This window comes from Daphnia carinata, chromosome 4, assembly GCF_022539665.2.
Source record: "Daphnia carinata strain CSIRO-1 chromosome 4, CSIRO_AGI_Dcar_HiC_V3, whole genome shotgun sequence".
Taxonomy (NCBI): Eukaryota; Metazoa; Arthropoda; class Branchiopoda; order Diplostraca; family Daphniidae; genus Daphnia; species Daphnia carinata.
In genome coordinates this window covers 3652766-3672908 of record NC_081334.1, presented here as the reverse complement: position 1 = coordinate 3672908, position 20143 = coordinate 3652766, and the positions used below count along the sequence as shown (strand labels likewise).

At 38.7% G+C, this 20143-nt stretch overlaps 2 protein-coding genes across 3 annotated transcripts in view; one reads left to right on the top strand and one right to left on the bottom strand.

The window, feature by feature from the left end:
• Window positions 1-20143, top strand: part of LOC130695027 (uncharacterized) — an 85676-nt gene that overhangs the window by 40680 nt on the left and 24853 nt on the right. The window lies entirely within an intron of this gene.
• On the bottom strand, window positions 4059-16795 carry LOC130694331 (uncharacterized). Of its 2 annotated transcripts, none has more exons than XM_057517399.2 (4): window positions 16605-16795; window positions 14995-15061; window positions 6189-6993; window positions 4059-4906 (listed from the first exon to the last, which is right to left on the bottom strand). In XM_057517399.2, the coding sequence occupies exons 2-4, from the start codon at window positions 15028-15030 to the stop codon at window positions 4089-4091; spliced, it is 1659 nt and encodes a 552-aa protein (XP_057373382.1). In that variant the 5' UTR covers window positions 15031-15061; window positions 16605-16795; the 3' UTR covers window positions 4059-4088. The 2 variants fall into 2 exon arrangements, with proteins under 2 accessions (XP_057373382.1, XP_057373384.1); XM_057517401.2 differs by lacking the exons at window positions 14995-15061; window positions 16605-16795 and adding exons at window positions 7796-7844; window positions 8018-8058.

Sequence of the window (20143 nt, the reverse complement as noted above, 5' to 3'; positions counted from 1 at the left end):
TCTCCCTTTATTTTTTTTTTTTTTCACGTTTTTATAATAGCCGTTCGACTTCTTTTCCGGCGGCATAATAGTTTATCCCTCTATAGTCCATTTTTTCATCAGGTAAAAAAGAAAAACAAAATTTCCGTGTCGTTGCCGTGACTGCTGCGAACCCAAAATACTTCGGCCTCGTCTATTTTGTTAACGACTGACGCGGTGTAAACCGCAATAAAAATAAAGGTGGTGCTATCCCCATCCCCCCTTCAATTTTCTATATACTCTACCCCGACTTGCCTTTGAAGGCATGCGACCGAAACGACGAATGACGACAATACAATAAGCTTCAAAAAAACATTTTTTTTTTTTTCTTTCAAAGAACTTTCAGTCTGTGCGGTCTTCTTTGGATTCGTTCCGCGTTTTTTCGTATTAAAAGAAAAAAAAAAGAGACGAGAGGAGGGGGGGGGGGGAGAAAGAAACAACTTGGAAGGTTTCCGAAAGGTAGAAAGCTAAAAAAGAAAAAGAAGTATATCTTTATAGAATGAGAAAACAATAGACCGCCCCCTCGACCATATTTTTCTTGCCTCTTCATCCATCCCTCCTTTTTTTTTTTTTAAACAACCTCTTTTTGATGGGAAAAAAAAAGACGCAAGCAAAAAAAAAAAAAAAATTCGAGTCGTTTGGTTGCTGCTCTGTCATTAAAGAGTTGCAACGCGGGTTAATTACAACCTGAGAGAGACACACATAGAAAGAGAAAGAAAAAGAGTAGTTATCGTATAGATGTTGAAGTACGCGTTTTTCTTACCTTTTGGGCAAGAGTGGGTGGATCTTCTTGACCTCTTCCTTTTTACCATGCTAAAGGAGAAAATCAGGTGTATATCCTAATCATAATAAAGGGGTTACCGTAAAGGGGGAAAACAAAACGAAAACGCTTGATTGTGTTCGACACGGCTGATTGTAAAACGATCAACTGTTTTTTTTTTCTTCTTTTGTTTAAATCAATACAAACATTTTGGGCAATGATTTCCGGTTGTGGAGTACACTGAAATTCTTTTGTGCTACAGTCCGTTATATTCTATTTCTAACTGTTTTTATCTCGATTTCGCAGAGGTCGATACTTATTGATGGGTGAAAGATGTTCAGCTACTCGGCACGAGTGGGAACGATCCCAATCGCATCCAACAACTTTTTTTCTCTCAAATTTAATGTAATTAAACAGTGGGACGTTGAAGGGCCTGTAATACAGTGGCTGAAGTATCTAGACGAATTTCTTCACGGATGAAAAAATCCATAGAGTTAATACACTAGAGGTCTCTACAGTCATTGTTCTCTTATTTCTTTTTCTTCTTCTTCTCCCCCCATTGTTACCATGAAAATCCTGTTTTTCTTTTTTCTTTTTTTTTTTTCCCAGATACAATTTTCATTTTCTTTTTCTTCATTGTTCTGTCTTCACTTTAAATCCTCAGCTGTGCTAATAACAATAGAACTACGGGGGATATTTGCTACTACAAGTTGGATGCTTTGCAAGCGAGTGAAAAATAAAAAAAAAAAAAAAGAATTTTGTAAGCTGACAGTTGATGTGAGGGAAATATTTGAGTACAAAATTTTTTTTTTTTTTTTTTTTATATACACACAAAATAAAATAAAAAAACACAGTCGAACAGGCACGTTCTACTGGATAAAAAAATAAACATGTTCGTTATTATCTTTCGATGGAACTTTAAGGATACAGAAAAAAAAAAAATAAATATTTTATCAAAGAATAAAACACAGATAAATCGCATTGGTTCTCTATTGTGCAGCAGCCAAAAAAAAAAAAAAAAAAAAATATATAGTGATAGGTATAAGAAGAAAAGTTTTGTCCTACCTCCAATCTGTCGATGGAATCTCTATTCAAAATATAGGAAGGAATAAGTCGGCCGTAAATCATGATATTCTTCCCCTATTTTTTTTGTTGTTGTTGTTCCAAAACTCTATGTGTTGGCATCGAAGCGATTTATGGGTTGTTGTTGTTGCATCTTTCTCTCTCTCTTTTTCCTAAACAAAAAAGAAATGAAACTTATTAGATATTCGAAAAAAAAAGGGGGCTCTCTTATTGGCTATCCGCCTTGCAGGTCATAATTCATGTAACAACGAGAACAAAATGTATGGATTTATTCATCAATTACAATTGGTCTAAACACGAAAGCCAAAAACTTTGTCTTCAATGCAAATCCTCTCTCTCCTTTTTCTTAAAAAAAAAAAAAAAATACAGAAAAATGATTTAATGAATGATCGCCACACGTTTTTCATCAATTTATTATAGGCCAATTAAAGGTGCCACAGGTGTGTACGAAATGAAACCCCCTCTTCTCTTCTTTCAAATTTCAAAACGAGGTGAAAGCTTTAACTAAAAAAAAAAAAAAAAAAAATACCAGAAGCTTACAAGAAGAAGACTATCGTCAACCTGGCGAGACAGGCCAACTCTCTTACCGTGTGTAAAAAAAAAAAAAATGTACATAACAATCACCAGCGGCGCTGTGCGCATCATCCCGAAAATTCTTTTTTCTTTCACTCGTCTATATACTTTCATTTCATATATATATATATATATATTTTTTTTTTACATATATACGTTATTATTATTATTATTATTATACAAAAGAATGTATTTTTTTTTTCTCCGCTTTCTTTTGTTTTGTTTTTTTTCCTTCTCTTTGTTTTCACTTCTTTTGTGATACCACCTTCAGCCGCGTGAGTGTATATCAATGACAGTATAGTTTTGCGGTTCATGTGCTTGCTGCCTTTTGTGTAATTGCTCTCAGGAATGCGGTTCTTTTTTAGCGCTTTTTTTTTTTTCTAATTTAAAAAAAAAAAAAAAAAAAAAAAAAGACCTTTCGGGCACTTTCTTGAGCTTCTCTTATTTCTCAAATTGTTTTTTCTTTTTTTTTTATTTTATCCGCCCCTGTTACCTGCAGGCCTTTTTTCATATAGTCCCCCCGCCTCCCCCCCCCCCCCCTTCGTATAATTTCTCCGTCTTTAAACAAAATGGACGTAAGTCCACGTACCTGAAACAGGTTTCCTTTTTCTTGTTCGTTTTAAAAACAAAAAAAAATGCCAATTAAAAGTTTAAATGTAATTGCACAATTTTTTATCGATGCGGTTTTCCGCTACGTTCAACGTTTGTCGACGCAAACATTTTTTTTTTTTTCAAATCATACCTGTTGACATTTTTAAAAAAGTCGTTTGACTCGCATAACTTGAAATTTCACGCGTCGCGTTCAAACACAATTCCATTGACGAAGTGTTGCAGCTCCCGCACGCCACTCGAAATTGTACGGTCGGTTTCTCCCCTTAACCTTAATATTTAAACTCTAGACTTTTTAAACAGAAAACTCTCTCTATAAATACGTTACAAACCCGGTATAGTTATCTTCTTCTTTTCTTTGAGGTTGAACCAGTTATTTGTCTCCCGTCTTCTTCTTCTTCTTTTTTTTATTGTACTGACGTACAAGGATATTGAAAAGAGTTTGCCTCTTCTTTTTCTATAGAAAGAGAGAGAGAGAGAAAGAATGAGGACGATATAACATTTATTATTATTGTTATTATATAAAAATGGCGCGGAGCTGGCAGGTAAGAGAGCACAGATGAGGAAATAAGGTCACACATTCCACAATAAAGGCAAATTTCAATGACGCGAGCGTAGGGGGGGGGGCTTATAATAAGGCAGCAGCATCAGCAGCAGTACAGAATGAAATCACCACAAAAAACCCTGCCCTATTATACAAAACATTTACAAATATTTTTTTTTTTATTCATTTTTTTTTTTAAAACTTTTTCAGTCACATTTTTTTTTTTTTTTTAAGCTGCCAGCTCTTCCCCCCTTTTCAAAGATGTTGCCATCTTTACACTTTTGCCACAAGAAAAACAGGTTTGACACGCACACGGTTTAAACACAATCAGGCAGAGAGGCGTTTGGGAAAAAAAATTGGGACAATGCGGAAATCCAATTTGCATACGTTTAAATATGCACATTCATATTTATAGTAAGTAAATTATTTTAGTTAAAAATTTTGTGATTTAAAGGAGCAAATGAAATACAGAAAGAAAGAAAAAAAAAAAAAAAAAGAAATCTAGACCATGTGCGAGACGGCCCGGAATCCGTACTCGTCTTCGTGGTGGTGGTGATGGACGTTGGCGTTGCGGCCGGGCAACGGATGAAACGGATTAATAATAGCAGAATTATTATGACAGCCAGCCGTCTGCTGTTGAGGTGTGTGCTGCGGATGGCTGGCGAACGTGTACACATTGGAACGGGCAACGTCCGTGTGATGGCCGAGTTTGTTGGCCATTTTAGACGTCCAGCAGTGACTCGTCGACGACGTGCTGTTGCGAATCAGCTGATTATTCCGGTCTCTACGCAGCGGTTTGATGACGTTCAACCACGGCTTGACGACGCTGCTGCTCAGACAAGAGCCCACCGTGGGCGCAGGTCGAGCCGGCCTGGCCGGCAGAGGTGGCGGGCACGAAACGTTCGAATGTTTCTCGTTCGAATTGAGCGCCAAATTCGAACCAGCTAAATCGTAGATGATCTCCTCGTACAAATGATAATCGGCGCCGTTCAAATCGCTGGCCGCATCGGCCCCATCGTTCGCAATCAATTGCTGCGTCGGCGTGGGCAACTTGCGACGTCCTCGACGCGCCACCCGTGGCGGCGTGGCCGGAGCCGCCGTCGAAATGCGACTGGGTTTCGGTGGCACTACGGGCCCATCGGCCATAACGGCCGGCGCGTCTGCCACGCCACATTCTTCTTGCTGTTGTTGCTGTTGCTGGTGGCGCTGAAGATCCTCAATGATTTCCAGCATGCAATGCGCTACCCGCGAGAAACGGGTGGCTCCGTCTTGTTCATCGTCCGGCTCCTTCAGTTCACCTTTAGGCAATTTGCAACACCCTGTTTTTATATGGTAGGAAACAAGAAAAAAAAAAATTGATCGTTATAGACAGGAATTTTTTCGTTTCAAAATGAGGTCGATCGTTAAATTAAAAAAAAAAAATAATAATAATATTTTCTAGATTTATTGAAAGTGAAAATTGAAGAGAAAACGTATGAAATGAAGCTGTTGGGAAAACTAGAAACTATTTTTTAATATCCGCTTTGATTAAGGGAATTTTTATTATTTTTTTTTTTTTAATGTTGTGGTTTGAAAAAAAAAAGGGTTAAAAGGGTCATTCGTAAAAGAGGAAAAAAAAACACGTGGAAACTATTGAACAAAAGAAGAAAAAAAAAAAGGGGGGGGGGGAAAGGAAAAAAGAAAGATAGCCATCGTTAGTTTCCAGCAGAGTGACGACATTTGTGTCTTCTCTGTCTGCCGCGTGTGTGGAACATTAGTCTGTCCATTTTCCTTTTTCTTGTCTAGGGTTTCCTTTCTCCCACCCCCCACAAAAAGCTTTCAAACTTGTCGCGGCTAAAGCCACACGAGAACCGATAAAAATAGAAGAAGAAGAGAAATGCGTAAAGGCGATTTCGATTCGTAGGGGGCTCCCAACAATCTCTTTCGTTTTTTTTTTCTTTCTAATGCCACATCAATTGCAACCATAGAAAAGGGTCCGATCTTTAATTTATTCATCTGCCCGTATTCCTGTTCTATTCCTCTTTTCTTTAAAAACACAACAAAAAAAAAAAAATAATGTTTTCGAGTCTGTAAGTCATTACGCAATGACTGTAAAAAAAAAAAAGAAGAAAAAACTTTACGTTAGCGCCCATATGTCGGGAGTCATCCCGACATTTATAACCGCGGGGCTTTGCCACCCGGATGCTGTTTTTTTCCAACCCTCTTTTCTTTTTTACGTGAAAACAATAAAAAAAAAAAACAAAGCCGACAGTTAAAAAAAAATAAAGACAAGAAATTATTTTTCAATTTCAATTTGAAAAAAAAAAAAAAACTGTTTTGCATCTGTCATTTCTAGCCACAACCTCCAGATTTGACTCCGCCCAACCGTCGGACCGCCATCCGGTCATCATCTCTTTAAACATAACAAAAAAAAAAAAAAGGAGAACATCATTTCATCCTTATTACGTTTAAATAACGCGCGCGCGCGCGCTCGTCTTTACACACACTTTTGAAATAAATGGCGTGCGCCTAACAACGTCTATAATTTCATTCACGAAACGTGTCGTGAATCACGAAAAAAATGAAAACTTGAACCATAAAAACAAAAAAGAAGGACTGTACCTCGATCCGTGTCGTCGTCCGGCTGGCGATCGCATTCCGGTTTGCCGGGCGAGGCTGATTGCAGCTGATGTTGATCGATCGATTTGCTGGGCAAATCGCGATCGATAAGCTCTTTAGTCTTCGTGTCGTAGCGTTCGATGGCCGTCAACAAGGTGCGACGCAGCGACGTCAAATGATCCAAATCGAGCGGCGTGTCCGGCGCCGAGGAGCGAAGGTGAGCGGCGGCCGCCGCCATCGGGACGGCGGGCAGCGTCCGCCGCGATTTAGGCAGGACGGGCGGAGGTAATGCGGACCTGGCGCTGATGTAATTGTTGGCGTCGTGCGCCGGCATCAAGCAATCGGGCGTCGGGCACGCACTCTTGTATCCCGAATCGACCGAGTTCGATCCGGCGTAGAGCGTGGCGCTCGACGTTGGGCCGTCGACGGCGTCGTCAGAGTCGCACAAATCGCCAATGACGCTGATCGTTTCCAGGAGCGGGTTCAATCCCAAGCGACTGCTGGCCGAACGACTTCCGTACACGCCCTGACGGGCCAGTCCGCTCATCTTGGGCACTTCCAACTCACTGTCCGATTCAGAGTCACTGACGAAACTGGACGAACGTCGTGCGGCGACGCGATGACGTTCTCCGCTCTTGCTCATCGTCGTCGGATGGATATGGCGCGTGACGCGACGTCTGGCCGTGTGACGTTGCGGCCGGATCACTTCTTCAACGGGGCTGTTGAAACGGTCCACCACTTGCTCAAATTGTCCGTACATTAACCATATTTGTTGCGTGAAATTGTCTCCTTGCGATGATAATTCTACCTGTGCAATTCATCAAAACAAAAACTCATTTGAATATATGCGATGTGACAGCAAGTATGTTTCCAATGCCAATAACATTTTATTCAAATTCTTTTTGTGCGGGCAAACGTCCAAGATTGGCATGAGAAAAAAAAAGGGACAAAATGTCTAACAGGTTTGTTCTCTCTTCAGATCAAAGTTTCTATTTGATTTTCAGCTACGTTTGGCAGACGTGCAAACTTTGAAAAACAAACAATGATGTGCAACGCAGAATTGAAACGTATGCAAATGGCTGATGCTTTTTTATTGATATCAAATTTCCCCTGGCCCCGCGTGAGAACAAGGAAAAGCCACTGTCAAAACTCGGTCTGCATTTTCGGCGACTTGTTGTACAATGTTGCAAACGACATCTGACAAATGAAAACGAGGTCCAATATCAATTCCCCATTTTGTGGTTCAAAATAAAAATGTTGCACGGAAGACGGGCGTTGTCCCACTTTCCAAAAAACTCTCCCCGAATCATCCGTCATTTTTCTTTTTCTTTTTTTAATCAACTATTGATATCGATCCAACGTTTTCACTTTAACCATAAACCCCACCTATAGGAACAAAAAAAAAATTCTTCGGCAGATTTGTCACCGAGTCGTAAATTTCACATTTTTTTTTTTCAAAATTGCCTCGTCGTAAAATAAGAAGATCTTTTTTTTTTTTTAGAGCGGCTTCGCACCTTTTCGGAATCCGGAAGCCCCTCCACCAAAAAAAAAAAAATAAAAATAAAACACTCAAAGAATTGTACGTGCCCTTTTTTTTTTTTTTCGTTTACCTTTTCTATTTAAATCCCAATCGTAGAAAATTGAAACGTCTCCTTTCAACTGAGAGGGAAAAAAAAAAAAAAAACGAGTTTTTATGGCAGTCCGTTTTGGTTTGTTCTTGTGATGTTTAAATAATCCGCTATGTGTATGGGAGAGCCTCTTCTTCTTCTTCTTTTACACAAACGTTTCTCCGAAAAAAGACGAAAATGGTTGTAATAAAAAAAAAAAAAAACCTGGTGAGGGATCACAATGAGCCACTTTTTTTTCCCCCTTTCAAATAACTTTGTCAACGAAAATTTGAAAGGAGTTCGCGAGAGTAGGATGACACACACGTCTAATGTCGTGCACGTTCGCCGAGCAACTGGTTTCTTTACACACTTCCCTTCTTCTGTTCACTCCCCTATGGGAAGAGAAGCTTTAGTTCATTCCAAAGAAAATAAGGGGCGCTTTATTTCCTTCTTTTTTTTTTTTCAGAGCAGCGAGAACCGCTCACTTGCCAGGTGAGGCCGCCAGAGGGCGCACACGGCAGTGGGCGGAGCACCAGTCCACCGTAAGGGGAAAATAAAGAGCCCTCGTCTTTGCACAAGGGCGCACTATACTTAATAAAAAAAAAAAAAAACATGTTCCACTTCCCTTCCATTGCCCATTTACTTTCTTCAGACATTCCACAGCCGTTTAAATGCTTACACCTCCTTCACCGATTTTTAAATCGCACAATCCAATATTACTTTTATACCACACCCAACGCGATTCATCGATTGGAGAAGCTCCCGATAAACAATTCGAAGCCCATCGCGAAACAGAAGAAGAAAAGAAAAAAAATAAGAAAATGAATAATTCAACAGATGTGAAAACGTGTCCGTTGTGTGGTCACGGTATACAGTGATACATGTCCATCGTTTCTCCCTATCTCCTTCCTACCTCTTGGAAGGGGGAGGGGGGACTCTACAAGATGGATATGTGCTGCGGGCTGATGACACGTCAGACTCCGGGGAAAGATTTGGAATTTTTCTTTTTTAAATGTTTAGATGGGGGGGGGGGATTGATTTGAATCGAAGGGAAAAAAATCAGCAGGAGTCCATTTAAGTAAATACTAAACTAATTGGCTATCAATTGATTCATTAACACACAGAGAGAAATGAATGCGGCGGCATTTTTTAACCATCGACGAGTTATGCGCGGTGTATTTTTAAAACGTTTTCGAACTGACCGCCACTAAAAAAAAAAAAAAATTAAGTTTGACCCCAGCCATCGTTAAGAATTAAAATGCACAGCGGGATTTGTTTTTCGTCTCGTTCATTAGTTTCTTTCGCTAGAAAAAAAAAACAAACAAAAGGGGGAAAACATCTTTTGTTTTTCTTGGAAAATGTTTGTTTAATACCTTGCCGATAGATGACAAGAGATGCACCCCACACAATTAATCCATCCAAACATTCAAATCCCATTTGTATGGGAGCAGAGATCAGTTCATCTTCTTTCGTTTTTTTTTGTTTCTTCTTAATTGATCAGGAATGTCGCAAGGCCATTGTCCGCGTCACATCAATCCCCTATCCCATATCACCTTCCTTTTTCTTTTTTTTTTCTATTCATTAAACCCAACAGACGATCCTATCGATAGTCCCCCAAATAAGACAACAATTGTCCTACCGTACAGATCGCATCGATCCATTCAAAACTTTTCTCATTCACTTGCTAAATAAAAAAAAGAAATAAAAAAAAAAACATTTTCTTTAAAAGACGTGGTGTCTTCACGGTTCCGTCCTACGTTCGTTGCTTCTACTTCCCTCACCAAACAACTTGCGGTTGTAAAGCTTCCCCCTGTCGGACAAAGAATACCTTCCTCCCCCCCCCTCTATATCTTTGTGGAACTGTTGTGAAGAATGTGGCTGCTGTGGTGAAACACGTCCCAACTCGCCTCGACATGTTTGTTGGTCCCTCCATTTTTTTTTTTTTTTTTTTTCATTCGAGTCGTTGTAGATAACAAAAAAAAAAAACCCCACCTTTTTCCTCTTCTTGATTGTTAATTTTGAAGAAACGAAATGGGGGGGGGGGATGTACTGTATTGTATCATGTTTTGCGCTCCAGTGGATCATAATCGAAATTCGAGTTGTAGACCATCAAAAGAGGCAACGGTGCGATACAATTTCAGAAAGAAAAAAAAAAAAAATCGCATCTCAATCAGGTAACCCTTTTACGTTTACGTTCCCCACCCACGGACTTGTGTATCGCGTTACCCCCTAGAAGACTCGATTCCAACCATTTTTTCTTTTTTTTTTTTACGATTTTTTTACTTTAATAGGACGTCTGATGATCGAGGAAAAATATATATATATGTATAAGAATTCGTTATTTCATAAACGTTCATTTGGGATGATTAGATAGAGACCCGCATCACATGATTTTTTTTCTAAATTCCGCCCCCCCCCCCCTCTCTTTTTTTTCCTCACATTTACCAGGAAACTGAAAATCCAATTAATTTTCATTTATAATGATCCCATTTTATTATAGGGGTAATGAAACAAAAAATCGAATCTTTTTTTTTTTTTTTTTAACTATCAATCTCTGGTCAGTCCAGTTCTTTTTTTTTCCTCATAAGATCAAACAAAATTAAAACCAAAATCTTTAAAAAAAAAAAAAAAAAAGGAAAACATGTTCTCACAAACCCCCTCCCCCTAAGAAAAAAAAATAGGTGTCAAAAAAAAAGGGGGGATTTTGCTTAGAAAAATCATAACAAATGTTAAAAGACATACTGTAAGAGGTGTGTATGCAGCATCATCATCCCCCCCCCTACCGTACGATTTATATTTTTGAGGGACACCTGTGGTTCGAACCACAAGGGTCAACAGGTCACACCCCGTCGACTAAAGCAAAAGACCATCAAACGTACAAACAAAGTGAAAAGACACGGATATCCCATACAATTCCTCTTTTGAAAGAAAAAAAGAAGGGGTTCTCTTTTGCTATTTTCTTTCAAAGAATAATAGTATTGAATAAAAAGAAACATCCAGCGAAAAGTAGGTGTCTAAAGAAACAACCCTGGGTAGTAAATCGTCACATTTAACACCGGGTTTTTTTTTTTTTAACTTTTTTGTAAAGAAAAAAAAAAAAAAAGTGTCGGAATAAATCCGGCGACACCCCGCGATCGTTTTTAGTTCCCTGAAAAAAAAATAGGCGCACTTTTAAAAATGTCGTCCCCACTTGGGTTCTCATCTCTTATTCATCGATTTTCAAAAACACAACAAAAGAAAATATTTTTGTTTAAATTTCCGATTCCTTGTTTGATTTGTGATTGGTCATCAAACAGAAAACGAACAAAAGTAAAACAAATCAAAACATCGGAATGTTTAGATCCAACACACGCGTTTTCAACGCGCGTCCCACCCTTGTTTTTTTTTTTTTTTTTTTAAGTAGAGAGGGGAGAAAAAGAAGGCGGAAGTGCGCCATGAAATTGAATCGCACTCGACCAACGGCCAGAACAATTTAAAACACAAAACTATGCGTGCGGTCTTACGACAATGTTACATCCCTCCCCCGACCATAGATGATTACACATAGTGAGTCTACCTGTTGCTTCTCTTTTGAAAAAAAAAAAAAAAAAAAAAAACATTCGGTCATGTAGAGGGACGCTTCCCTCAATTATATGGATAACACCGGAAACGTTAGCAGACCGCAGAGGGACACGCGAACGGAAATTCAGAAAACTATAATTTTTTTTTTTTAATCAATAAAAAAAAATGTCTGAGATTTTTGTTACTCCAAAAAGGAAAACAGCAGCTGGGCAATGAGACGAGCAAAAAAAAAAAAGAAAAAAAGAAAAAAAAAAAAATGATGAAGCAAAATATGACAAAGTCAATGGGATGATTTGATAACAATCTCCAATTGGTCACGGAGCGCCAAGTTAAAAAAAAAAAAAATTATTATTCAAAAATGCCCTAACTCAGTAGACTGTGCAGAGATTGTTGCTGGGCTGCTTTCCATCGGGGGTCTTTTTTTGTGTGTGTGTGTGTATCCCTCGCAAGCGTATCCAATTTCCCCGAGCGTCTAACATATTTGTATGTCTACGTCTGTCTGTCTGCATATTCTTCTACCCTCGGAGAAAGACCCATTTCTTTTTTCTTCAAAAAATCTCAATTGCAATTGTTCTTTTGTTAAATATCAAGACTTTCACGCATTTATTTGCTTACTGTTTCATAGTCAAGACAAACTTCTTTGTTACTCGTCCTTCGAAATTTAATCCACGTCTAATCCAAAATGTTTAGAAAAAAAAAAGGCCAATTATTTCTATTAAATTGGCCTTTTTTAGATTTCCGGAATACAAAAAAAAAAAAGATTGTCTTAGAAACGATTAGGCAACATTGCTTCAATTCTACCCGTAGCTTTGGGAATGATTCACGATGTGGTTGTAGCATAACAACAACCGACCTGTCACGCAGCCGCTGCCAGGTAAACACCCGCAGTAGGGAGGGAATTATCAAATGGCCGAGGGCCAATCACGAGCCCCTTTGCAAAGAGTTCTTAAAAAAAAAAAAAATTGTACAACAATAGAGGAAGCCGTACAATTGTTACATACAGGGTAGACATGCAAATATGGGCATTTTAAATTTAATTTCTTTAGGCTAAATTCAGAAAAATAAAGGGCCAAGAGGAATCGGACTTGAACTTGTGAATTGTCTTTAGGCTTCCGAGATGGAAAAACAAAAACAAAAACAAATCCACACACATGAATGTCTGGAACGAGTAATTTTTTTGAAATTAGTTTCTTTTTTTTTTTTTTTTTAAATTCCCCTCCTTTTTATTTTAGTGATGGGAAATGATGCGAGACCGATGAAGATGGGCGTCACCTCGGCACGCGATGTTGTAATAATCATAAGAATGTTACGCGGAATGTAGAGAGAGCGCAGACCCCGTTCAAATGATTAGCGAAATATATAAAAGAAAACAATCTTTTTTCTTTTTCCAAAACATTTCCTCATATGTGTTACATGATGGCGGGTGCGAATTAAGTCTAGACTTTTGCCCCGTCGTCCGACTTTGCTGGCCAAACGAGGCCACATTATATTAGCCCACAGCATTCCAACAGGAGAAAATTCCCTGCTCTTTTTAAAAGACATCCATTTCGCGCCCTTCTCACATCTTTCGAAAATGGCGGCTCAACGTTTCGTCGTAAATCAAAAAATGGAGAGGCTACAACGGCCAGACAAAGTAGCCTATTGTTTTTTTTTTTTTTGGGGGGGGGCTTTTTTTGTGATGGGAGGCTTTCTCTCTCGTGTGGAATTACACGCTAGCGTTTGTTTCTAGAGAATCGCCAAAGCAGCTCATACAAGCCGCCAACTGGAGGCGAACCGAAATAATAATTTACGGCTATTCATTTTTGTTTTGTTTTTTTGTAAGAAAAATTCTTTCGATGGAGAAAAAGAGCTCCGAGCGGAGAAAACTTGGGTCGCAAGAATTCCACAACCTTTAAACAAAAAAAAAAAAAAAAAAACTCAATCAAATCCCCGCATTTAAAAATCGTAATTTGTCAATTCGGGGAGGAGCTAAAGAGCGGGAAAAAATGCGGACGTTAATGTCGACACGGATATCCGATTTTGTTTGTTTTTCTACCGAAACAAAAAATAAACAAAACGTTCATACATCATCCATGAATCTCTTTTAATAAGAACCCCTCCATTCCCCTTTGAAATGAACGCGTGCGCTCCCGAGAAGAAAAACAACGTCTAAGCACACGCTGTGACGGAAGGCTATGGCCGCGGGAGTTGGCGCTGCGGGATGTCTCTGACCCATCATCTCGTCCTCCCCATTTTTCAAAAAAAAAACCGATAGACAGTTCCCCTCTTATTGGGTTAAGAATTTTTTTTTTTTTCTCCCTTTAATTTAATAGCTTATTACGTAGTTTAGGCGATCGGGCACACTCGCACGCTGTTCTTTCAAAAAACTTTGACCCGGACGGATTATTTGTGATGGCTGATTGCTGTTTAACCTAAATACCTATCCAGGTGGTACAGGATAAATATTTTGGTTTAAAGCCAAAAAAAAAAAAAACGGAAAATTTATTCATAGCAAAAAAAAACATGTATGTGTAAATGGCGTAATAGCGTGTCGACTATTCATACATCATCTCCATTGTGTACAAGCCCACGTTTTGCAACACATAACACTTTGTTGTTGTTGTTCCGTCCGGCACAACAGATCGACTCTTTTGATAGACACTTTGTGTGTTACATGGAGGGCGAGTTGCTACTACAACAACTACTGCGGACTTTGTCTTTCGAAAGTTTTTTTTTTTTTTTAAAGAGGAGAAAAGCTTGTCCTAAAAAAAAAAATAAATAAATAAATAAGGCGGGTCTCAGCCAAATATGCAAATGAGGTCGAATAAAAAAAAAAAAAAAAATAGAGGACCAAAAACCACTGAGCCCGTACGGTACGTGTCCATCGATGATATTCTTTATTTCGATCGATATCGCTAAAAATGAAATAGAACAGAAAAAAAAAAAAAAGAAAAAAAAAAGGGCGGACCAATGAGGAGACTTCCCCATTCCAGCCGTGTGTAAAAGGCCAACACCTTAGCACTCACGGCCACAAATGTCGAGAAGGGAGATCCCACACATCCATCAACTATATGAGGAAGCCTGTAATTAAAGACTCTCGTAATGATGAGAAATCTCATCAAGAAAAACTGAAAATATCGGGAGAAAATTCCTTTCCCCCCCCCGTCCTTTTCTAATCAGAATACGAAAAAAAAACAAAAAAAAACATGTGCCCTTTATTATTCGGTTGCTATCCGGCAAATGTCATTGCGTGATTACTATTTTTTTTAAAAGCACTGCTCGTTTGGCAAAGCGTCAACGTTTTACTTGTACTCTCATTGTCGGGATGGAGGGGGAAGGGGAAAGGTGGGACACGAACGAGCTAATCTCTCACGCCGACACGGCGGCCGCTGCTGTAATAATTCTTTGATCTCAAAGTGCCTTTTGTTTTCGTCTTTCTTTCCAGCACTGTGAAAAGACCATTCCGATAATATTTACGCGATATCAAACGAGACAATTGTTAAAATATTTCTTTTGCTTCTCTCAAGCAAAAAAAAAAAAAAAAAAAAAAAAACGGGATTTTTCTTTTCGTTCACGATAACAAGCAAATGGGATGCGATAATCGCTAAAAAGTCCGCCATTAAAAAAAAAAAAAAAAAAAAAAAAAGTTGTTTCGGACTCACCATGTCGTGACGCAACCGGTGTAATAAATCGTCCATCGTTGGGGAGAAAACAATCGGCAATTTCTTCCTGCATGTTAAGAAAGTAAAATAGTTAAAGATGATGCATTTAAAATCATACTGTGGTTGTAACTGTAGCTGGATGCATATCATTAAAGGCTTTCCACCTGGAGGGATTCAAAATTTTTTATATTTCAAAATCCATTCCATAATCTTTTTTTCTTTTTTGACCAAATACAAACGTTATTTTCTTGAGGTTTAGAGTTCTTCCCCCTACATTTTCTTTTTCTTCAACCCACCCCCACCATCTTTTTTTTTTTCTTTTCGAAAGACACATCTACTTTACGTCTCCCCTCCTCCTTGCCCTATACTTTTCTAAAAAGTTAAAATGTAATTTTTATTCATGTCTTTCAGACAAGGAGGGGGGTGGGCGACGTAAAACAGTTTACCATGTCCAGGCTTGCACGTCCGCCCGGGGCTAACTCAAGTGCCATTTTTTTGTGGATAGATGTCACCAATCAGGGCAGCCATGTACGAAAATACGTCAAACAACTTGTGTTTAAAAAAAAAAAAAAAGAAAAAATCTCAGCTTTTAACATAATGAAATGCATATCTGTACCGACGTTACGACAGCTCCCAGAGATTTGCATGCATAACTAAGACGGTTATCAAAAAAATTTGCGTTTTAAGGAACGAATTTTAGAGGAAATTTTCAAGGACGTACGTAAAGGGACATTCGATAATGCTTTCCCGGACATGTTTTTGGGGTTTTGTTTTACTCACCCGAAAATAAACGTAATCATAGACGCGATGACCTTCATCCCGAAATCAATGACCCATTTTTTTTTTTAAACAGCAAAAAGAAGAAAAAAAAAACTCTTTCAACGCGGCCATTTAAAAAGAAACGAAATAAAAATAGTTTCAACAAAAAGTTTCAAACAGATTCGGTAATCAAAACGATAGAAGAGTGTTCCTGAAAAGAGTCTCTGAATTGATTGAATCCCATCAGCAATTTCAGTCACGTTGAGAAGGGGAGGGGGGGGGGACACACGACGTGCAGCGTCCGCATATTTTTCGTGTCCCGAAAGAAAAAAAAAACGCCGATCGTCTTTCAATGGCACGATCTCAACAGGGGAAAACAGCGGGAATGCGTTATCGGAATGAAAATGGGTTCGGGATTCTTGGGCTAACCTTTTCGAAACAAACATAACACAAATCGATAAGCCGCCGAGTCTTACTGACTTTTTCCTCAATGGGAACGCATGATTTTCCGCATGCCCAGGCACAACAACAACAACAACAACAAATCGGGTCACCTGAATCTTTTTTTTTTTTTTTTTTTTTCAAGTCTACAACGTTACAAGGTGGACACGCGTGAGCAAAGATAATTCGATTTGGAAATTTTCGTTAATCCCATAATCTTTCCTCCCCACCCCAGGGACTTCCAGAGTCTAGGCAGTGCCACCTCATTTTCGACTTGTTCACGCTCTAATTGGCTTCCTACCATCATCAACGTCTGTTAAACATGCAAAGCAAAAGCTAAACAAACGAGTGGCATACTTTTTTTTCGTTTAACTCAATCGTCAAAGTTCATTAAATAAAAAAATTTTTACCTATCAATGTGCAATAAAAACGCGTCCAGGAAGAAACATCAGCAACGCAGGAAAAATGGAAGCACTTCGAACAATACACACGCACACACACACTCTCACAAAAAAAAAAAAGGAATTAAAGTTTAAGAAAACTTGAATAGAGAAGAAACAAAACCATGTGAGGGACCGAGAAGGTTTTTTTCTAACGTGACCACGGGGCGCCTAACCGACGGCGACTGTGGGGGGCTCAGCACTGGACACGACGTGGGCCCATTGCCTCCTCGTTGCATGGAATGAACAAGGCAAACTATGCAGACTTGCGCTGTTGCCGCACTCATACAGTTGCAAAATATTGTTTTCCCCCCTTTTTTTGGGCGGGAAGGGTTAGATGCATTATTCAATTGTTTTTTTCCCTTTGTCTTTGATTATATCGATAGTTCAATTGGGACGTTGCATGTATCGTGTTCTTTTCGTATCGAATTTCGATGATTTTTCATTTTTCTTTTGTTTTTATGTTTGCGGTTTGTGCAAAGATTTCCCGTTTTATGTTTCTCTCTTTTTTCTTTTTCTTTTTCCGGTAAACCAAAATTAAAAGAAACTTTTCATTTTATTTTTATTTTTTTCCTCTGCCATGTTTGGGCTTGTGAGTTGTGCGGGGGGGGGGGAGTAGCAGACGCCATTGAAAGAAAACGATGACGAGAAGAAGCCCATGGAAAAGATCGTTGTGCGTTCGAGAGAAAGGGGACGACCAGATGAAAGTTAAAAAGCCAAGAAGAAGAAGCAACATACCAGTTCCAGATATGCAAATGAGTCCTTCTTTCCTCTCAGTTTGTGTGTATGTGAACCGAGTCATTTCTCAAACTCCCACTTTGATCCACAGGGCAAGAGGTTTAAGACGAGGAGGGACGAACTCCCCTCAAGAAAAAAAGGTAAAATACCTGTGTGTGTGTGTGTGTGTGTATGTGTATGCTGCCCTATCCAATATAAACGTGGTGCTTTTGATTATAACTCCAAGCCACTTGAGAAAAAAAAAAACCAGGTAACGCCTCAGCAACTTGAAACGATCGTCAAGATTTTTGTCTGCCATTTTGTTTTTTTTTTCTTCTTCCTTTTGAGATGGAACCATCTTCTTTAATTTCTTTTTATTCCATCCAAATGAATAAAAAGAAGGTTCTTTGATGTTTGTTATCGTGGTGGAGAACCTTTTAAATATTTTAATATTCACGAAGGAAAAAAAAAAGGATGTGGGAGGAATAAAAAGATAAAACTATGGAATGAAGAAAAAAAAAGGAAGTACATCAAATAAAGTTGGATTCACCGCCAGCATGTAATCAGTTTTCGCTATCAGCAACATGATAAAAGTATTTTTATTATCGACGACACGTTTAAAATATATTTTCTTTTCTTTTTTTTTTGCAGGTGAATAAGTTAAAGGACGTAACTCTTAACAATTCAGTTTCAACGTGATTTTTCTTTCCTGGATACGCGTAACAGCAATAACAAGGTAAATAAAACATCTAATCACCGCATGCTAATTATATGCAAATTAGTGTCACGAATTTTTTTTTTTCTTCGTGAGTTAATTGTTACTGGCTAGGGAAATTAAGAACCACAGGACAGTATACACAGGTCTGGCTCCCTGGTGTACATTTTTAAAATTTTTTTTATTTAGTCACAAAAGAAAATTTAACAATGAGAAAATGAATGGAAAATGCGGCAGTGTTTTTACTGTTCGGCTCCCCACGAACGCTCGTTTCTATTATCCTCTATGTTATACACAAATCATTATTCCTTCTGGGGCAATCTTCTTCAATCTTCTCTTTTGCTTTCAATTTTCCAAAAGAAACTAAAAATTCATTTTTTTTTTCAACAATTAAACTACATTGAAAGAAAAAAAAAAATCCATTTGGGTTTTTTTCTCTTTCATTTTTTTTTTTGTATTATAGATTTATAATTTACCGTAAAAATCCCGCCAATTTTCCATGGTTTTCTTTCGTTTTTTTTTCTCATTTTCTTGGCAACACCGCCCTGCTACCACTTGTTTTTCAGGCTTTCGTGATGAGCAATCTGGTTGATTGTGATTGATCGTCTATACCCAGTAGTAGTAGTATATACATGTTCGTAATGGAGCATGGTAGAGTCGTAAGCTGTTTTACATACTAGCCAAGAAAGAGGCAGCCTTCGATCAAAATGATTCATCAAACGCAACAGGGAGCCAGCATTATTATTCCCCCTTTTTCTTTTTATTTTAACCTTCGCTCTATAGAGTTAATTAGATGTTAGCCGTAATCAGTCCGATGGCAAGGTCAACGATGACGTATTGATTCAAACGATAACAGCCCCACAAAAACAAAAAAATGTTTCACGTGCCAATCAGTTGTCTTTTCAAGCGAAACGGGGGGAAACTGCGTGACACGTTAAGGAATTCCGCTCAGCAGGTGGCGCAGAATGGTAGATAAGGTGTCTCAGTAAATCGATGCGTGACTAAAAAATACATCGACAACCAGCTTCTCTTCTAATAAAAAAAAGAGACAAAGAATAAAAAAAAAAATAAAATATCGAGAATCTAGCAGACAAACAACCCAACAGCGGGATGAATAATTTAAAGGATTAAACAACAACAATTTCGGGAGAGTTATTACCGATAAGGAAATTTAAAAAAAATATATCTATATATTATGACCCTGGTGGGGGCCGATTTCGAACCGTAAGGCACAGGCGCGAAACACGAACGATAGCCCCTCAAGGTTTGAATTGAATGGTAATGAGCCGATCCGTGCGCGCGCAGGGCTATCTAACAATGTAATAGAGAAACAACAACAACAACAAAAAATAGCCCGCAAGCTTCTTCCCTATGTACGAAAATAATAGTAATAATAATCGAGATTGATCCCCCTAAAAAAATGGGGGGGGGGAATCGAATGGGGCGGGAATCACGAAGAATAGCGGGATGCGATTTTTTGTTGTTGTTTTCACGGCCATCGCTCACGGCAATGACACCGTGTCACTTTTTGCAGAGTTGATTTTTCAAAAAGGAGATCGTTTTTAACGCGTAAAAAAATTGATTGCGCAACGAGTGCAGACACGGGTTCTTTAAAAAGGTGATGTGTATTGATTCACGCAGAAGAGGGAACCGGTTGAGAAACAAATGACGGTGCGAAGGGGGAATGAATGGCAATTTTCGAAAGATTTTCAAACGTTGCCGCGCGTGCTGATTAATCGTTCAATTCCACTCACGACATGTGGGGTGAAGGGGAGCGTTCACATCGTGTACACGAAATCAACACGACACGCATTACATAATGTGTGTGGATTCCAGGCGATTTTTTAAACGAACAAATCGTGAAAGTGTTCCAGGATCGTTAAAAATCAAACCCACGCTTTAAAATTTTTAAAATGGCAGTTTGTCCTTTTGGTCTAGTTGCACGGTCTGCTACTTTTATTTTATTATTTTTTTTTTCTCGTCACCTTGTGTTCCAGGAACCTGGAACACTTCTGGTGCTCTACCTGTGCGCAAGGGCGGAACCACAGGGCCAGGAAAAAAAAAAATAATAGACCAC

Bases quoted from the DNA above. Each gene is read 5' to 3' on its own strand.
- LOC130694331 (XM_057517399.2), bottom strand. From the start codon at position 15,030: ATGGACGATTTATTACACCGGTTGCGTCACGACATG. The intron at 6,994-14,994 runs GTGAGTCCGAAA...TGAATTGCACAG, and splicing joins ACCGGTTGCGTCACGACATG to GTAGAATTATCATCGCAAGG. The intron at 4,907-6,188 runs GTACAGTCCTTC...ATATAAAAACAG, and splicing joins GGACGACGACACGGATCGAG to GGTGTTGCAAATTGCCTAAA.